This window comes from Nicotiana attenuata, unplaced genomic scaffold, assembly GCF_001879085.1.
Source record: "Nicotiana attenuata strain UT unplaced genomic scaffold, NIATTr2, whole genome shotgun sequence".
In the NCBI taxonomy this organism is placed as follows: Eukaryota; Viridiplantae; Streptophyta; class Magnoliopsida; order Solanales; family Solanaceae; genus Nicotiana; species Nicotiana attenuata.
The window spans coordinates 281,249-298,875 of NW_017670810.1; the positions used below are offsets into that span (position 1 = coordinate 281,249).

General features: G+C 34.8%; 1 protein-coding gene and 1 pseudogene across 1 annotated transcript; both read left to right on the forward strand.

The window, feature by feature from the left end:
• The first annotated feature begins 4,725 nt into the window (after nucleotides 1-4,725).
• Nucleotides 4,726-8,968, forward strand: LOC109243557 (annotated as a pseudogene).
• A 2,992-nt stretch (nucleotides 8,969-11,960) lies between these two features.
• Nucleotides 11,961-13,656, forward strand: LOC109243550 (trans-resveratrol di-O-methyltransferase-like). The gene is made up of 2 exons (XM_019410491.1): nucleotides 11,961-12,803; nucleotides 13,175-13,656. Exons 1-2 carry the CDS (start codon nucleotides 12,018-12,020, stop codon nucleotides 13,475-13,477), a joined length of 1,089 nt encoding a protein of 362 aa, XP_019266036.1. The 5' UTR covers nucleotides 11,961-12,017; the 3' UTR covers nucleotides 13,478-13,656.
• Nucleotides 13,657-17,627: the final 3,971 nt, after the last annotated feature.

The following is a 17,627-nucleotide window of genomic DNA, read 5'->3' on the forward strand; positions in this document are numbered from 1 at the left end:
TCAATAAAACGGATTCAATCTCATCGTCTTCTAAGTCATTCCCCTTTATTGCACATGTATAAGAAGTAACATGCTCATTAGGGTCAATGGTCCCATTGTATTTGGGAATTTCTGGCATGTAAAATTTTTTCGGGATGGGCTTTGGAGCCGCACTAGGAGGGAAAGGCTTTTGTACGAACTTATTCGAATCCAAACCCTTTAGAATCGGCGGTGCCCTCGGTATTTGGTCAACCCGGGAGTTGTATGTTTCTACCTTTTTATCATTTGCCTCAATATTTTCAATCCGTTTAGTGAACTCCTCGAGCATTTTCATAATAGCAGGGTCAGCCCTCGAATTATTGGCGTTCGATCTCTCCGGTATAGGTCCGACTCTATGAACGGTTTCTGGTTCAGGCTCTGGTTTGACCCCACTTGGTGCTCGATGTTGATTATGTAGTTGCGCTATAGCGGCTTGCTGAGCCTGCAACATTTCAAATATCAATTGGAGGCTAACTCCACCGTCTTCTCCGCCCTGCATACCTCGACCACCCGATCGAATTTCCCTGCGTACGCTACCTTCAGGATCAACGCCCAGATTTGCATTCAGGGCAACAAGCGAACTGACATCGACGGGGTCTGCGATTGGTACTCCCTCGTGGCCAGCTCGAGGCACTTCGATCCCTGGGGCGGCTACACTATCGTTTTCTCATGGAAACCGAGCCCGTTATCGGCGTGAGTGGGTACTCCTTGCGAGTTAGACATGTTGGTCCTGAAATCAAAAAACACTCACAAGAACAAGCGTAAAGTAATGTGTTACGAGAATTAATACTAGGCAATCACTATTACCCTTAGCCTCACAGTGGGTGCCAAACTGTTTACCCTAAAAATCGGATAACAATTAGACTTATAATGTGGTTTTAAGGACACGTGATTTCACCTAATATCAATTGGTGAATATGAAGATTAATAATGGAAATTGACAATGAGATAAAGCAAACCAGTGTTGAAACGTAATTCAGCCCTCGAGCTTGAGTGCCCTCGAACTGATCAGTACTCGAATAGTTAAGAAATAAACAAACTGATGAACAAGAATATAAGCTAGACAGAAAGTATTGTATTGCTTTGATATGCGTGAATGTAAGATGCCTACAAAATGATTAGAACCCTCTTTATAAATTAGAGGAATCCTATCTATGGTATAATTCTAATTACAGAAGTAAATCTCATGATTAGCCTAAACAACCGCCCTTGATTTGATATGTTCCGAGATTTCCACCATGATCTTCAAGCAGTTATGGATATCTCGCCTTTCTGTTATTGCGCTTTGCTCGAAGTCTGCCCTATATAGTCTCGATCGCTACTGGCTTCGATCTCGACAGACATCTCATTTCTCGAACTCGGTACCTTGTCCTCGTGCTTTGGTCTGATCCACTACGAGGCCGACCTTCGATTCAACTCCCTGGTCTCGATCAAATAATAAAATCGGGTAGGCCCGGTTTTCACCGTATACAGTATTAATTAAAGAAATTGAAGTTAGGATTTTGGACCAACCACTTGTACCTTGTTGACTAAATTTCTTTTATATTTTTCGGAACATCATGCAGTAAGCCAGTAAGTCACATTCGGAGATTCTCAGGTGAACGTAATACTATACAAACTAATTTCTTGGTTTTCAAATTTGCACAAGTAACAATGGCGATGGGACGCGAACTCGAACCCAGACCACTAAAGCATTTTTTAGGCCAAAAGTTTTATTATTATATATGTTACACGTAATTTGTATAAATATCGTAATAGAAGTTTTCAATATTTTTTTTTTGGGGAAGTCATTCAGGAGGTCCGGATCATCGGATGAATACCTGGAATTTCGTAATAAGCATGCAATTGTGTAGCCTTCAATCTCAGAGTCCGAAACTTTTCTAATATTTTTTTGGACAAAAACACGTATCTACTATTAAAAAAAAAGTTACATAACTACCTAAAACATTACTTTAACGGAAATTTAGCCCTTAAAGTAATTCGCAGTATAGTACTGCGTATTACTAAAAATTATTTTTTTTTAAAGGAATTCGCAGTACAATACTGCGAATTACTTAAATTGGGCCCCAACTTTATTTTATTAAAGCAATTCGCAGTACTATACTGCGTTTAAGTAATTCACAGTATAGTACTGCGAATTGCTTTAATAAAATAAAGCCCCTTCTTCTTCCCCAAGACAACGACAGAGTTCCTCCCCCCCCCCCCCCCCCAATTAAAAAAACGAGCACTGTTATGGTCCCCCATCCCCCGTCAAAGTTAAAAAAAAAAAATTTTTTGGGCCCCACCCGTCACCCAGAAAGCAAAGAGTATAGGTCCCGCACACAAGAGAAGCTTTGGATTCGTTCGTTCGGGTGCAAAAATTCGATTTCAATCAAATTCAAAAAACTTAAATCGAGGTATTTCAATTTTGTTTATGTCGAAACTCGTATAGTACATGCATATTTGTATTGTTGAATATGTTTCCATGTTAATTTGTGTTATGTTTGTGTTTAAATTTGTATCTTATTTATGCCCGGATTGATTTATTAGCTTTGAGACAAAAAATTATTAAAATTTGATAAATAAACTGCTTTATTTATGTGCATTGACAGTACTATGCACGCCCTCATTATTGGGAACGTCTTCCACCTTGACGTACATTTTCAATAATTTTATTACAATAAATTCCTTGTATTCATCCGGAATCCGCAAAAAATCTCTAAGAGTTTCATCATCCTCGATGTTAAACTCAAAATGATAAGCAAACCCCTGCGGAGTCACTGAATACGAAAACCTACCGGTTACTTGAAGGTTAACCGAACGCTTCCTCACACTCATTTTTTTACATAACAACGAAACCAATTTATCATACTCCATAGTAAGCGACAATTTAACATGACACCGTGGAGGTGAGCTATACCTCACAGAGTTATTCTCCAGCACAACCTCACCCCCCAATATAATGAAACCCTTATTTTTGGCTCTTAAGACATTGTAAAAAAATGATTGATGAGAAGAAGAGAGAAGTATAAGCGGAAGTTTGAAGTTTGTATTGAATGAATTTTCATAAAATTGAAACGCCTTTAAATAAGGCAAGTCTTAGCTTGGGGTGCAGAATTTTTTTAAGGAATTCGCATTACAATACCACGTTTTATGTGTCTGAATTATTGTTATGTCAGTTGATTATTGGTGGGCCAAATTAATAAGGAATTCGTAGTACAGTACTGCGTTTAAGTAATTCGCAGTATTGTACTGCGAATTACTTAAAAAAAATTAATTTTTTAGTAATACGTAGTACTATACTGCGAATTACTTTAATGGCTAAATTTCCGTTAAAGTAATTCGCAGTATAGTAGTGCGTTTTAGGTAGTTATGTAACTTTCTTTTTAGTAGTAGAAACGTGCTTTTTGTCCAAAAAAGCATTAGAAAAGTTTCGGACTCTTTAATCTCATATCTCCACATTTTTACAATTTTAAGTGCGGCCCCCTTTGCTTGAAAAAATAAAATAAAAATTGGCATTTGGTTTTAATCTATTTTGAGATTTTGAAAACTTTTATTAATAAAGCATCCCCAGAGAAAAGATTTTCATATTTTGTAAAAACTGAGAAATATCTCTGAAGTAGTTCTCCGTTTATATGTAGTTTATGAAAACGTACTTTTTTTTTGAAAAATCAAAGATCATATAAAAATAATACTCAAAGATGTAGATGTTCTCCTACTTGTATCTTGAACCCATTGTGCTTTTTTGGGATGACGAGAGATACTGGGAGAACATTTTAAACTCGTATATTTGTCCGTGCAAATATAATCTACTTTTATACTTAAATGAAGTCTAGCAATCAATGAAGTTGGAAATGAAAATATTGGAAATTAAGGTTCAAATTTTAGCCCAAAAAAAGTGTTAAGTAATTTTTTATGTATAGATAAAATAGTTGAAATGCGCAAGTTAAATCGAACATTATATACTACTCCCTCCGTTCCAATTTATGTGAACCTGTTTGATTGGGCACGAAGTTTAAGAAAAAATGAAGACTTTTGGAATTTGTGGTCCTAAACAAACCAAAAAGGGGCCAGAGTATTTGTGTGGTTATAAAAGCTTCTCATTAAGGGTATAATTGTAAGTTTAAGCTAAATTGTTACCAAATTTAAAAAGGGGTCATTCTTTTTGGAACAAACTAAAAAAGAAATAGGTTCACATAAACTGAAACAGGAGGATAATAGTACTTACTTTTAGTTCTTAGAAATAGTGTAATTTTTATAGTTGCAACTATTTTCACGGACCTCCGAGTTGAGAAGAATTCTCCTTGAAAGACTTGGTCCATTATATTAACTTCAATGTGAAATATCGATTGCAATCAATAAAAATAATCCAATATATTTCTATTGTGTGGGGTCCGGGAGATAATGTGCGCGTATACTTCACCTATCTTGTGGAAGAAAGAAATTATTTACTATAGACCCTCGGATCCAAAAAAAAAAGTTGCAAAGAAATCATGTAGAAAATAATAAGATATTTGCAATCAATGTATTTACAAAATTACAATAGGATCCCTTATTTTGAATTTCAATTTGAAAATGAATTTAGAGTTAAAAAGTTGAATTTAAAAATAATTTGAAGTGATTATATAATTTTCACTGTGAAACTTCAACTTGGAAGTGAACTCCATATATCACAATCCCTTTTTCAATTTCTTTTTAATGTAATAAAATTTCAACCAAATATTGTGGAAACTAATATATTTAATCCGCTTCTTTTAACACCCGCGCTACAGTTCTCTCCCTCTCTGTATTTTGCAACTCAAGCAAACCCAAAAGGAGTAGCTAAAACCTGAAATTGACATTAAAAATCGGAAGAAAAATGGTGGACTTGGGTAGGGTGCAAAAGGAGCTACAAGATTTAACAAAGCTGTTCAGGTTTCTGGAATAAGAGTAAACTCTAAAGGCGACAGTCGTACTCACTTGATTGGTACAGTTCCTGGTCCTTCTGGTACTCCTTAATCCTTATGAAGGCGGCACTTTCAAGATCGATATCACTCTTCCTGGTAAAAACGCCTATATTTTTTTACTTCCAATATTTGCATAACCAAAGAGATTTTGAAAGGATTTGAATTTTGAACTTGGGTTTTATGGGTTTTAAGTGGTTTAGGGTTGTGAATTTCGTTGACCAATAATTGTTAATTTAACATTGATATCGTCCTGATTGATCAACATTTGACATTGTTTATGCACGTTGTGTTAAGAATGTCAGGGATTCTGCCTATTTGGCAATTGCTGAGGCCTGAAAAGTTTTACGTTAATATTAACTTTATGTGATGATTATTGTTACCTCCGGCTTACCGCAGGATAGGAAGGTGCGGAGGTTGAGAATTGCGATAGAAGGTTAGCTAGCTGAGGGTTGTCCTTGCTCATTCTAGTAGTTTTAGTGCATTCCTTAGTGTTAGTCTTTTATTTTCTTATTATTAGATTTTTGTTGTTACTTATTGTTTCTTTACTTCGGTTTTCTGATTGGTTTGCTAGTATTGTTGCTTGCTGTTGTTCCTTCCTCCCTATCATCCTGAGCCGAGGGTCTTCCGGAAACAAACTCTTTACCTTCTTAAGGTAGGGGTAAGGTCTGGGTATACTCTACCCTTCATAGACCCCACTAGTGGATTTTCACTGGGTTGGTTGTTGTTGTTGATTATTGTTACCTCGCGAAGATTCATTTCTTGCTTTTACTAGCTCCTTGCATTGTTGCTCAGGAAGGCAATATGCATTTTGAATACTTGTTATGCGTTGGCATGGAGTTTTACTTTGTGTGGAATGTAGCTTTTTTAGCTTATGACAATGAATCATATTAACTGCTCCTATGTTTTTGCAGATGGCTATCAGTTTGAGCCTCCAAAAATGAAATTTGCAACACAAGTGTGGTATGTAAAAGATATGTGCTCTACTATCTGCAGTTATTTTATTTCCTTTATTTTGGGAATAGAAGTAATGCGTTTGGGGGTGTGGTAGGAAGGATACACAAACAGCTGATTACCTACATTGCGCCATTTTTAGTTACTCTCACTTCATACCTTGGGTCCTCCACTAGAGGAGGAGGGCTTGGGGTAGCAATTATATACATCTTTCACTTATTACTTAGGTATTATTGGCTTGCCTCCTACTTCTCCAAACTGTTTTGCATGACTGATACATGATACAAGGATTTCAGAACAATAATGTTCCATCTTCTACTAGAATAGAAGTTTGTGTCATTTCCTTCACTACTCGAACTGAATAGCCTGTAGGATAAGGCGGGAATTCCTAATTGAAGTTCTAAAGCTTTAGTGCGTCAATGTGCACAAAGCATCACTGCAGTCTCCCAGTTTAAACTGCGCTAAAATACGCTTCCTGTGAATTTATTACCTCTGGCATATATATTATATTTTCTTCAACAGAAGCCAAATTGCTGTCACGTAATTATCAGTTTTCCCATACCTTCGAGGGAAGTTTCTCTGTTAGAACACAATCAATCTTATCCTGGATATGCTACATTGGCAACATGTTTGGTTTATAGGTTTTGCTTCTTTCCATAGGAGTTAATTGTGCCACGTGGTGTAGGTATCCGTGTACTATTGTTTAATCCTCAGAACAAAAATGTATTACAAGGCCTCGTCCAATCTTTAGAATCTATAGAGAATAGAGGTAATAAAAACACCACTATACCTTAATCTACATCTCTTATTTTTCTGCATATTCCCTGTTCTTGTTTCATGCATCTGCAATTTAGAGTAATGCCAATGTCACCTATTCTGTCATAAAAGCTCCAGTGTAGGCAAATTGTAACAATTTGATGGCTGATATTATTAATACCTCTGAAAGCAGTCAAATTTAGATTCTTAACTGCTATAACATTCAACCTGGGATGACATCACCGTGAGTCGGCCTGATTGGAACCCAATTTATCATTCTTACACCTTAAGGCTTAAGAATCTACTTAACAGAAATTCAGCTTTTTGAAAGAAGAATCTCTCAAGACAAGTACTCTAATTCATTACAATCTGATATCATGAGATTCCATGCATATCTGACTGGAAAATATTGATTAGGGTGAACGAGGTGGGTTTAACAGGTGGTGTTGTCACCAAGGATGGCTGTGCGGACATGATCTTAGTGAACAATAAATAGTGAGGCAAATTGTTGAAAAATGAAACTTTTTGATACCCGCTAAAAGTTCAGGAAATACAAATGTTTGACCCTCCACATAATCTTATGTGCACACCTGGTTGTACTTGAAAGAAAAGGTTGTCGTGACTCGTGATCTTAATGTAATGATAGGGGAAGAAGTTCATTATCTTCTGCTTCCCAGTTACACTTTATGATTCAAATGATTTCATGTGTTTATTTCCCTTTGAAGGCATCCCAACATTAGTAGTCAAAGTGGTGCAATATGCCTAGATATCCTGAAAGACCAATGGAGCCCTGCACTCGCTCTCAAGACAGCTCTCCTTTCTGTACAAGCATTACTCTCTACTCCTCAACCTGATGATCCACAAGATGCCGTTGTGGCCCAACAGGTGCTTTCTATAACCAGCCAATTACTGTCCCTCCTCCTCCGCCCAAACCCTGCCTCCCCCATCCCCCTAAAACCAAGACAAAAGTGCTTTTGTTTTTTCTGCTTGGCTACATGTTATTTCAAAATTACAGGTGATTTATTGGTCTCTTGCCTTACTGTGTCCCTGTCTTTCTCTCCACGTCTTTTTCTTTCAAATGATCACTTTGTTTCTCTTTATTGCAGTATCTTAGACTGTCAGACCTTTGTTGGCACAGCTCGTTACTGGACTGAGACTTTTGCAAAAATATCCATGCTTGGTGCTGAGGAGAAGGTGCGCAATTTCATAAATGCTTTATTTTCCTTTTACATTTTTATCCAGCTAGCAAATAGGATAAGTTTTAACAAGTTTTGTTTGATCTTTGCATATTTGCCAGTCCTTCTAGAACTTAGTGTGATCAAATATAGACTACTGAATGATTAGAATTATATGCCACAGATTCAGAAATTTGTGGAAATAGGATTTACTGAAGGTCAAGCGAGGAGCACACTGGAAGCAACAGGTTGGGATGAAAACATGGCACTTGAAAAGCTATACTCTGGCTAGAATACTACTGCAACTCACTTCTTTTTTCTGGTTATATAAGTTAATATGCTGCTTTGAGAAGCTGAATACAAAAGGCATGACTTGATTGGGCAAATCTCTCCGTTTCTATGATTTTTGGTTGACTTCTCATCTCTGCTTGTGACTTTTCTGATGTGATTTTATCAGTATCAAGCAAAATGCATATGAACTTGCAGAGGTGGAGTTGTTCATAGTAAATGTGCTTTTGAGAATTCAGCGTATTTTTTTTCTTTTCTTTTTGGTATCAATTCTTTTATAATAATTCTCAACAAACCAACCTGTTGAAGATGATATTTTACTTCATATGAATCTTTAGGCCTGAAATCTCCTTGTTTCCCCACAAGGAGAGAAAATATACATTATTGTAAGGCTATAGCTACTACAGTTTTTTTCTTCTTCTGGGGATTTCTTGAACTTTGACGTATACAGAGGTGCAAACTGACTGGAGGACTATAGTCAGCCTATGGTGCGTATTGATGAATAACAGTTATCTTGCACATTAGTGAATGCTCTTTGTAGCAGTTATCTCTTTTCTCTATTCCAATTTCAGTAGTAGGCTAGAACAGATGTATGTATGAGCAAACTAACTGAAGTACTATTTCCTGGATATGATGCTGAGTGGCATTTGTGCATAATATTGGTTGCTGAAAAATTGAAAATTCTAAGTTACAAGTTTGAAGGTTGGAAAAGTTTTTGAAGCAAATGGCTGTAATTCCGGAAATCAAATTTTACAGTTCTCTTTTAAATCTGACCATATGAGGGATACATATCTCTTGTATTTGGTTCCCATGATCTACAGATCTAGACAAGCTTCTAAATAGTGCTATTACTTGTTGTGCAGTGCAGCCTGTAGTATTGAAGGGAAAAATAATGAGACTTCGAGATTGGAGAACTAGCAAATGGCGCTGTAGTGTATCCATTTGCTTGATGTAAACACCTGGTGCTGGTGAGTTTTACCTTTATCATATCTCAGTAAATCAGAATTATGGTGAGCGTCCTCATTCTTAGGAATATGGATCTTATGTCACAACACGACCACATCTCAAAAATAATCTCGCAAAGATGGCATTGTTAAATAACACTATTGGAGATGAAGCTAGGCGAGCTCCTTGTCGCACAAGCACACATATTAACCATGTATTGAACTTCAACTCTATATCCCTCAAATGTGTAATTCAGCCCACTGGAATTCCAGATAATATTGACAGCCATGACCAACATGCCTTCTCCATCAACAAGGCCAAAGGGTAGAGTTATATTTACCGTCTCATGTGTATTCTTAAAAACCACTTAGGATAAAAGAAAGCACTAACTTTGTTTATGCAACTTTGGGCAAACAAATACTAAATCTACCCATCATCTATTGGAACCATAGGAAAAGAGTATTTCAAGACCTAAAATGTGTTCCATCTGGCCGTATCAAGGATAACAACCTAACTAAGGCCTAAAGTTCTTATAGTCTCAAGTATCTTTTTGTGGTGAGGTTAGGGCCATATGAGGATTTCCAAATGATTGTGGGTTCTTTACAGGTGGGATGTCAATTTGTTTATGATCTACGAATAGCTTGCAAATTTATACTATACTGTTTTATCCTCCTTTATTCATTTAAAATAAGGAAATTAGATATTATGGAGAAATTTTTTACGAATTTCGGGCTGAAATTTTGTACAAATTTCGGTCTTAATGTATGGTAAATCTCCTCATTCTTCTTATAAATATACACCTCAACTATGATGGGTCTTCTCATTCTTTTTATAAGTATACAAACCTCGATATATCATTATCACAATCCTAAGCATCTCAGAGAAAATCTTACAAAAGCAATGACTTTGTCTAATGATATTGGAGAGGAAGGTAGAGAAGTACTCGCTGCTCAGGCACACATATGGAACCATACATTCAGCTACATCAATTCCATGTCTCTCAAATGTGCAATTCAACTTGGAATTCCAGATATCATCCACAGTCATGGCTGAATCATGATACTCTTCGAATTGGTGGATGCCCTCCCAATCATCAACAAGTCTAAAGGTCAGGATTGTATTTACCATCTCATGCGTATTTTAACTCTTGCAGGTTTCTTTATTCAAACCAAGATTAACGAAGAAGAAGAGGGTTATTTACTTACTCCGACTTCATATCTCCTCCTCAAATATGAGCCTATGAACATGATCCCTTTTATACAACAAATGCTTGATCCAACTTTCATAATTCCGTAGTATCGGCTGAGTAAATGGTTTCAGAATGGATTCTGCCCGATTCGCTACTACTCATGGAATACCGTTCTTTGAATATTCTGGAAAGGAACCCAGGCTTAACTTTATATATGTGGTGATTAAACATTGTAAGGGAATTTTTGAAGGATTGAAGTCATTGGTGGATGTTGGAGGCGGCACGGGAACCGTAGCGAACCATAGCTAAAGCTATTGCTGATGCATTTCCAGATATAAAATGCACTGTCTTCAAACTGTCGCATGTAATTGAAGGACTTGAAGGGAGCAACAACCTGAGCTACGTAGGAGGAGACATGTTTAAGTCCAATATTCCTTCTGCTGATGCAATTTTACTAAAGTTGACTTGTAATACATACACTTTTCTTATTTAGGGATTAATTTCATGTATAGTTACTAAACTTTTGCTGCTTTAATAATAAACGTACATGGACTAATATTGATTTATGCTTGGTGAGTGACAAGCAGTGGATATTACATGATTGGAGCGACGAAGACTGTGTTAAAGTATTGAAGAAATGTAAAGAAGCAAATTCCAAGTAAGGAGAATTGAGGAAAGGTGATCATCATTACTTCATTTTGTGATAACTTTGTTTGAGACAATGAGCCTTAATTATGATCGTTATCCAAACAAGCCCAGAAACATTATAATTACACAGTCGTTAGATTGGATGTATTAGGAAAAATGATACATGTATAAACTTTGGTATTATTAATCTTTTGTATGGTAGTATTTTTCAACCTATGTATAAAACTAATACTTGTATTAATTATACATATTAGTTATACATCTTATTCAGTACTATTTTTATGAATATACCAATACTATAGTTTTTAATACATGGATATGAATATACCAATACTATAGTTTTTAATACATGGATATGCATGTATAACGACAGAACTATCATTTCAAGACTTTTAATGCACCAAATCAAATAGTCGATAAGAAATAATTTCAACATAACTAATATAACTAATTTCAGTATTAGTGATACATGTTATTCGGTATTACTATTTTTATACATTCTACCAAACGATCCCTTATAGTACATCATTCAAAAAGGCCCCTAAAGTACAGCAAAAGAAGTCCCTAATCTACAGTAAATTATAATCAACCGCCTTGAACTTTCACTATAAATGCAACAATTCTTTTTCATCGTGCGCGAGACTTAAAATAATTTTTTTTTCGCCTTTCTACCCATCATCTTTTGAGACAGCGGGACAGAGTATATACTAGGTATGTTGTTTTATTGATTATCTGGATGTGGCATATGCAAATTTGATATATTTTTTATTAATCTTCTTAACTTATTCATTTAAAATTAGGAAGATTAGATTTAAAGTAATAAATGTCTTTCAATTTTCTGACTGTAATTTTTTGGTAAATGTGAATGGTACCAAGACAACTAATGTCAAATCCATTACATATTTGGAAGAAAAACCAATTAATATAAATGACTTTCCAATAGATGAATTCAAAGGCATTGATTTATCACAATATTTACCATATCTCAATAAATCAAAGCTTATAGTGAATCTCCTCATTTTTCTAAAATATGGTATTTCATTTATGACAGGTCCTCTAATTTTTGTTATAAATATAGATTTCATAAACACAGCACTAAACATCTCAAAAATTGTCACAAACATGGCATTGTCTAATAATATTGGAGATGAAACAAGAGAAATCCTCTCTGCTCAGGCACACATAGCAAACCATGTATTCAATTACATAAATTCCATGTCACTCAAATGTGCAATTCAGCTTGAAATTCCAGATATTATTCACAACCATGGCAAACCAATGACCCTTTCTAACTTAGTGAATGCCCTACCTATCAACAAAGCCAAAGGTCAGGATTGTATTTACCGTCTCATGCGTATTTTAATCCATTCAGGTTTCTTTATGCAAACCAAAATTAATGAAACTGAAGAAGAAGAAGAAGAGGGTTATTTACTTACTCCAAATTCACGTCTTCTCCTTAAAAATGAACCTTTGAGTTTAGTCCCATTTGTGTTAGCACAATTAGATCCAATTTTAATGGATCCATTTCAGAGTCTAAGCAAATGGTTACAAAATGATGACTCTACTCCATTTGCAACTGCTCATGGGAAGCCATTGTTTGAATATGCAGGAGATGAACCTAAGCTTAATTATTTATTTAATGAAGCTATGGCTAGTGATGCCCGATTGATGATAAGTGTTGTGATAAAAAATGGTAGTGGAATTTTTGATGGGTTGAAATCATTGGTAGATGTTGGAGGTGGCATTGGAACTGTGGCTAAAGCAATTTCTAATGCATTTCCTGAGGTGAAATGCACTGTTTTTGATTTGCCACATGTTGTTGAAGGCTTGGATGGGAGCAACAATTTGAGTTATGTGGGAGGAGACATGTTTAAGTCTGTTCCTTCTGCAGATGCAATTTTATTGAAGGTAAATTTGTACTCTAACATACTTTTTTTTTTTTTTTTCTAGAGTTGTAAACGGGCGGGTTGGGTCAAAACAGGTCAAATTAATAAATTGTTAATGATTTAATCAATTTAGAATTTATTTGAGTTTAAAATGATTTGGGCCAGGATCAGTCAAATAACGAGTCATGATTCAACCTACCTAACATAAAGTCATGGCATACTTTTCTTTTCTTTTATTCTACTTATTTAAAATAGTAATTGTAATACATACACTCCTTTTTTTATTTTTTTTTATTTAGGGATTAATTTCATGTACAGTCACTAAACTTTTGTTACTGTAATAATAAACCTACATGTACTAATATTGATTTATGTTTGGTGAATGAAAAGCAGTGGATATTACATGATTGGAGCGACGAAGACTGTGTTAAAATATTGAAGAAATGTAAAGAAGCAATTCAAAGTAAGGAGAAAGGAGGAAAGGTGATAATCATTGACATTGTGGTTGATAGCCAAAATGGAGATAACAAATCATTTGAAACTCAACTTTTTTCAGATATTCTTATGATGGTTCATGTTTCTGGTAAAGAAAGGAATCCAGAAGAATGGGCAAAGCTCTTTTCTGATGCTGGTTTTAGTGATTACAAGATTAATCCTATACTGGGATTAAGGTCTGTTATTGAGGTTTATCCTTAATATAATCTTGTAATAATTAATTCAAATCTTGATGGGGTGAGTGAAGCATTTTGAACTTTTAAATAAGGTAATATATACCATTGATATGAAATTTGATTCTTTTTTATATATATGGTGACAAAGGAGCCTGTGTTATAGTTCATTAATTTATTATATTTCAGAGAGAGACTCATCATATTATTTGTCAAACAAGCCCAGAACCATAAATATAAGGAAATTTTTTACAAACCACTATTGTTTAGTGGTTATTAGCTAGTTGTAGCTATCATTTACTATATTACTTCCTATAGTTATGTTTTTAGGTTTTTTAGAGTGTATTCGATGTATTTAAGCTACTGTATTCATGAATATAGTAGCATTTCTAGGCGTGAAACATGGGATTACAACTAGACAGATTTTTGTATTCAACTGTATTCATGGCATGAAACAGAGGATTACAACTGTTTTTAAACGGAAAGTGAATCAAATAACATAGACTCCTAATATAACTCAACAAACTCAATTCTAACACATAAATTTTGTATTTCCAGTTATAAAAAAGATTCTCAACCGAAAAACACCCAAAAACATAGCAATCTTCAGAGAAAATATGCTGAATATTTTTCCCAGCCGATAAATACAACAAAAACAGAGCAATTTGAATACATATATACATCTGAATACATAAATTATATTATTAAAAAAATATATGAATACATTCATGGAATACAGCGAGACAGTGAATACAATGAAATACATGGAATACAGCGAGATACATTGAAATACAATGAAAAAAAAGACAATGAAATACATGAAAATACAGCGAGATACATTGAAATATATTAACAGAATCTTCAAGTTGCTTAGCCCCAAACTCCGTCGTCTTTGTTCAAGAACAATCCTAATGTCATCTCGCCGAGAGGGCCGCGATTCTGACTCGAAACACCACTGTTCCTATTACCATAATACCCTCAAGTGCGCTTGGATATCTCACGTTGCAAAGCCCTAAGAAGGACATGGGGGCTTGACGACGACGGCGGTAGTAGAATCTGAATTGAAGTTGCTTTTGGGTCAATTGTATATCCCATTTGAATAGGGACAAACGGTGAAACACTAGAGCTGATAATGTTTGTTTAGATGAAGGGTCAGTCTCGAAAAGGGATCGATCAGAGCTCACTCGTCGTCACGGTTGCCTCCGGTTGCCGTTGTTATGCCGGAGAAAATTTCTATATCGATTGCTCGGCTGCCCAAAAGTCTTCGCCGGAAAACTCTACTTCTGATGCTTTGCCGGAGAGTTCTGGTAGTAACAACAGCAATGTAGGCAATGTAGGTTAGGTTGAAAAGGTGAAGGTGGAAGATGAGAGAGAGAAAGGGATAATGATATGGGGTAGGGGATACGAGAAATTTGAGGGGAGAGAAAAAAATAATACAAAGCTTATTTTATGGCTTAAGGGTAGGAGGTGACCATAAATAGATATTTGGTTATAAAAAATAAAAAGGTAGCTATGGAATATAATTTTTTAAAAGGATATTTATTTAAAATAAATAAGGTATCAACCTTTGCTATAGGAGGTAAAAATTACTAAATATAATAGCAGGGATTTAATCAGGGGCGAATGTATCATGCCAATAACAGGTTCAGTTGTTACTTTCGACATGGAGCAAAAATTTATATGTAAAAATTTATTAAAATTTATAAAAAATAATAAATATGAACCCATCTCTTTAAAAATATAATGGATTCAATACTAAAACATTCAAAGTTGAACCCATAAAATTTAAAGCCTAACTCCGTCTCTTCAAATAAGATACAAATAGGAAAGATAAGAGAAAGGAGTGCGCTTATCTTGAATATAAAGTGGATCCCTCTAACTTATCTGAATTGGGACAATATACCAACGGAAATTTGGAACCACAGCTTATGGCTGTTAACATATTTGGCCGCTCGGGTAAAAATAATTACAATGACTAGCCAATATATATATACTATATATTATATATGTGCCGATTATTTTTTTTGGGCAAGTGACTATTTAAGTTAATTTCTTAAAGAAATTTTCATAAAGCACTATCTTTTAGTAGTAATTAGCCATCTATAGATACCATTTGCTATATTACGGATTATAGATACCTTTTCTGTGGTTATAAGATGTATTTGATGTATTTAAGCTATTGTATTCATGAATACAGTAGCAAAAATAGGCGTGAATCAGGGAAGTCCAGCTAATCAGTTGTTGTATTCGAGTGTATTCGACTGTATTCATGGAGTGAAACATGGGATTACAGCTGGACAGATTATTGTATTCGATTGTATTCACGGCGTGAAATAGGGGATTACACTGTTTTTAAAACGAAAAGTGAATCAATTAACATAATAGACTCCTAATATAACTCAACAAACTCAATTATAACACTGAATTTTTGTATTTTCAGTTATAAAAAAGATTCTCAACCGAAAAATACCCCAAAAACATAACAATCTTCAGAGAAATTATATAATACATCTGAATACGTAAATTATATTAATTAAAAAAAATATATGAATACATTCATGGCATATAGCGAGACAGTGAATATAATGAAATACATAGAATACAGCGGTATACATTGAAATACAATGAGAAAAAAGACTGTGAATACAATGAAATACATGGAATGAAACGAGATACATTGAATTACAATGAAAAAAAAGACAATGAATACAATGAAATACATGAAAATACATTGAAATATATTAACAGAAAATCAAGTTGCTCAGCCCTAAACTCCGTCGTCTTTGTTCAAGAACAACCTTAATGTCGTCTCGTCAAGAGGGCCGCGATTCTGACTCGAAACTCTCAAAATTTGGCGCAAAGATCAGTTGGCATGGAAACAATCTCAATCCCATTAACAAAAGCATAAGAGTTTGGTGAAGGAGAAAAAGTTATATTGAGTATTTGACTTTCATCAACATTGATGACATATTCTTTTCGGATTGCTTTACAAGACTCATCATCGTCACTAGCAGAGACAGTGACGAAAGCGCCGAAGTTACTCAAGAGGGCATAATGATTAGCAGTGACTGAGAAAACAGATTCAGATTTGTTGAATCCAGAGTAGTCGGTCGGATAAAAATAGAGACGGAGGAATTTAGTGCCAGGGGAAACAATGAAATTGTAGGTGAATTGAGATTGCAAAACACGGGCACTCATATAATAAACTCTGGTGAACCCTAATGAGAGAGAGAGGATGGAGAAAAATCTGAAAGAATGAGAGAGAAAAATAATACAAAGAGTATTTTATGGCTTAATGACAGGAGGTAACCATAAATAGATATTTAGCTATAAAAATCAAAAGATAGCTATGGAATATAATTTTTTAAAAGGGTATTTATTTAAAATAAATAAGGTATCAACCTTTGCTATAGGAGGTAAAAATTCCAATTTCTTATTAGGATATAAACCAAGTCCAAGCATGGCCCAAACCGAGCAGGCTATTAAGGAAAATTCCAACCTCGTGTTACATGACTTTTCTCTAATTTAAAGATTGACGTCATATTTTTTGTGGTCCATTGTCAAGTTTGATGGTAGTGAGTATTGCTATTACTCCTACTGGCCACTACTTAAAATTTCGAAATACGAATGTTCCCATTACTCTTAATTGAATGTTCAACATTTAACTTTAATGATGCTTCCAGTTTCTCTAATTTCGAACAAGGACAATCACCTTCTTTTTCGTGCGTTTAAGCTTTAACTTCGTACCCCAAGTTCCTGACAAAAATTATATTGTTGGAAGAGTAAATATTTTGAAGAACTGTTACTCTTTTCATACCAAGTATTTACCACTTTTCACGTATCCTTTAGTTATTTTAATCAAAATTGGACAAGACTAATCCATTTTTAATTGAAAATCGATACATTAAAAGGTTGTAAGAAAAATACTATAAATTATAATTCTTCGTGATAGAATTTAAGTTATTAATAAACAATAGTTGTTATTATTGCTTGTTGTTACTGTTTTTTTTTTCTTTGAGTCGAGTTCTATCAGAAACTGGCTCTCTACCTTCACAAGATATGTGTACGGTCTGTGTACACACTACCCTACCTCGATCCCACTTGTGGGATTATATTGGATTTGTTGTTATTGTTATTGTATTCGTGCTCTTTGAGTTTTTTTTTTTTTTTTTTTTTTG

Coding starts and splice junctions, on each gene's coding strand:
- LOC109243550 (XM_019410491.1), top strand. CDS start 12,018: ATGGCATTGTCTAATAATATTGGAGATGAAACAAGAGAAATCCTCTCT. Junction 12,804..13,174: donor CAGATGCAATTTTATTGAAG/GTAAATTTGTAC, acceptor AATGAAAAGCAG/TGGATATTACATGATTGGAG.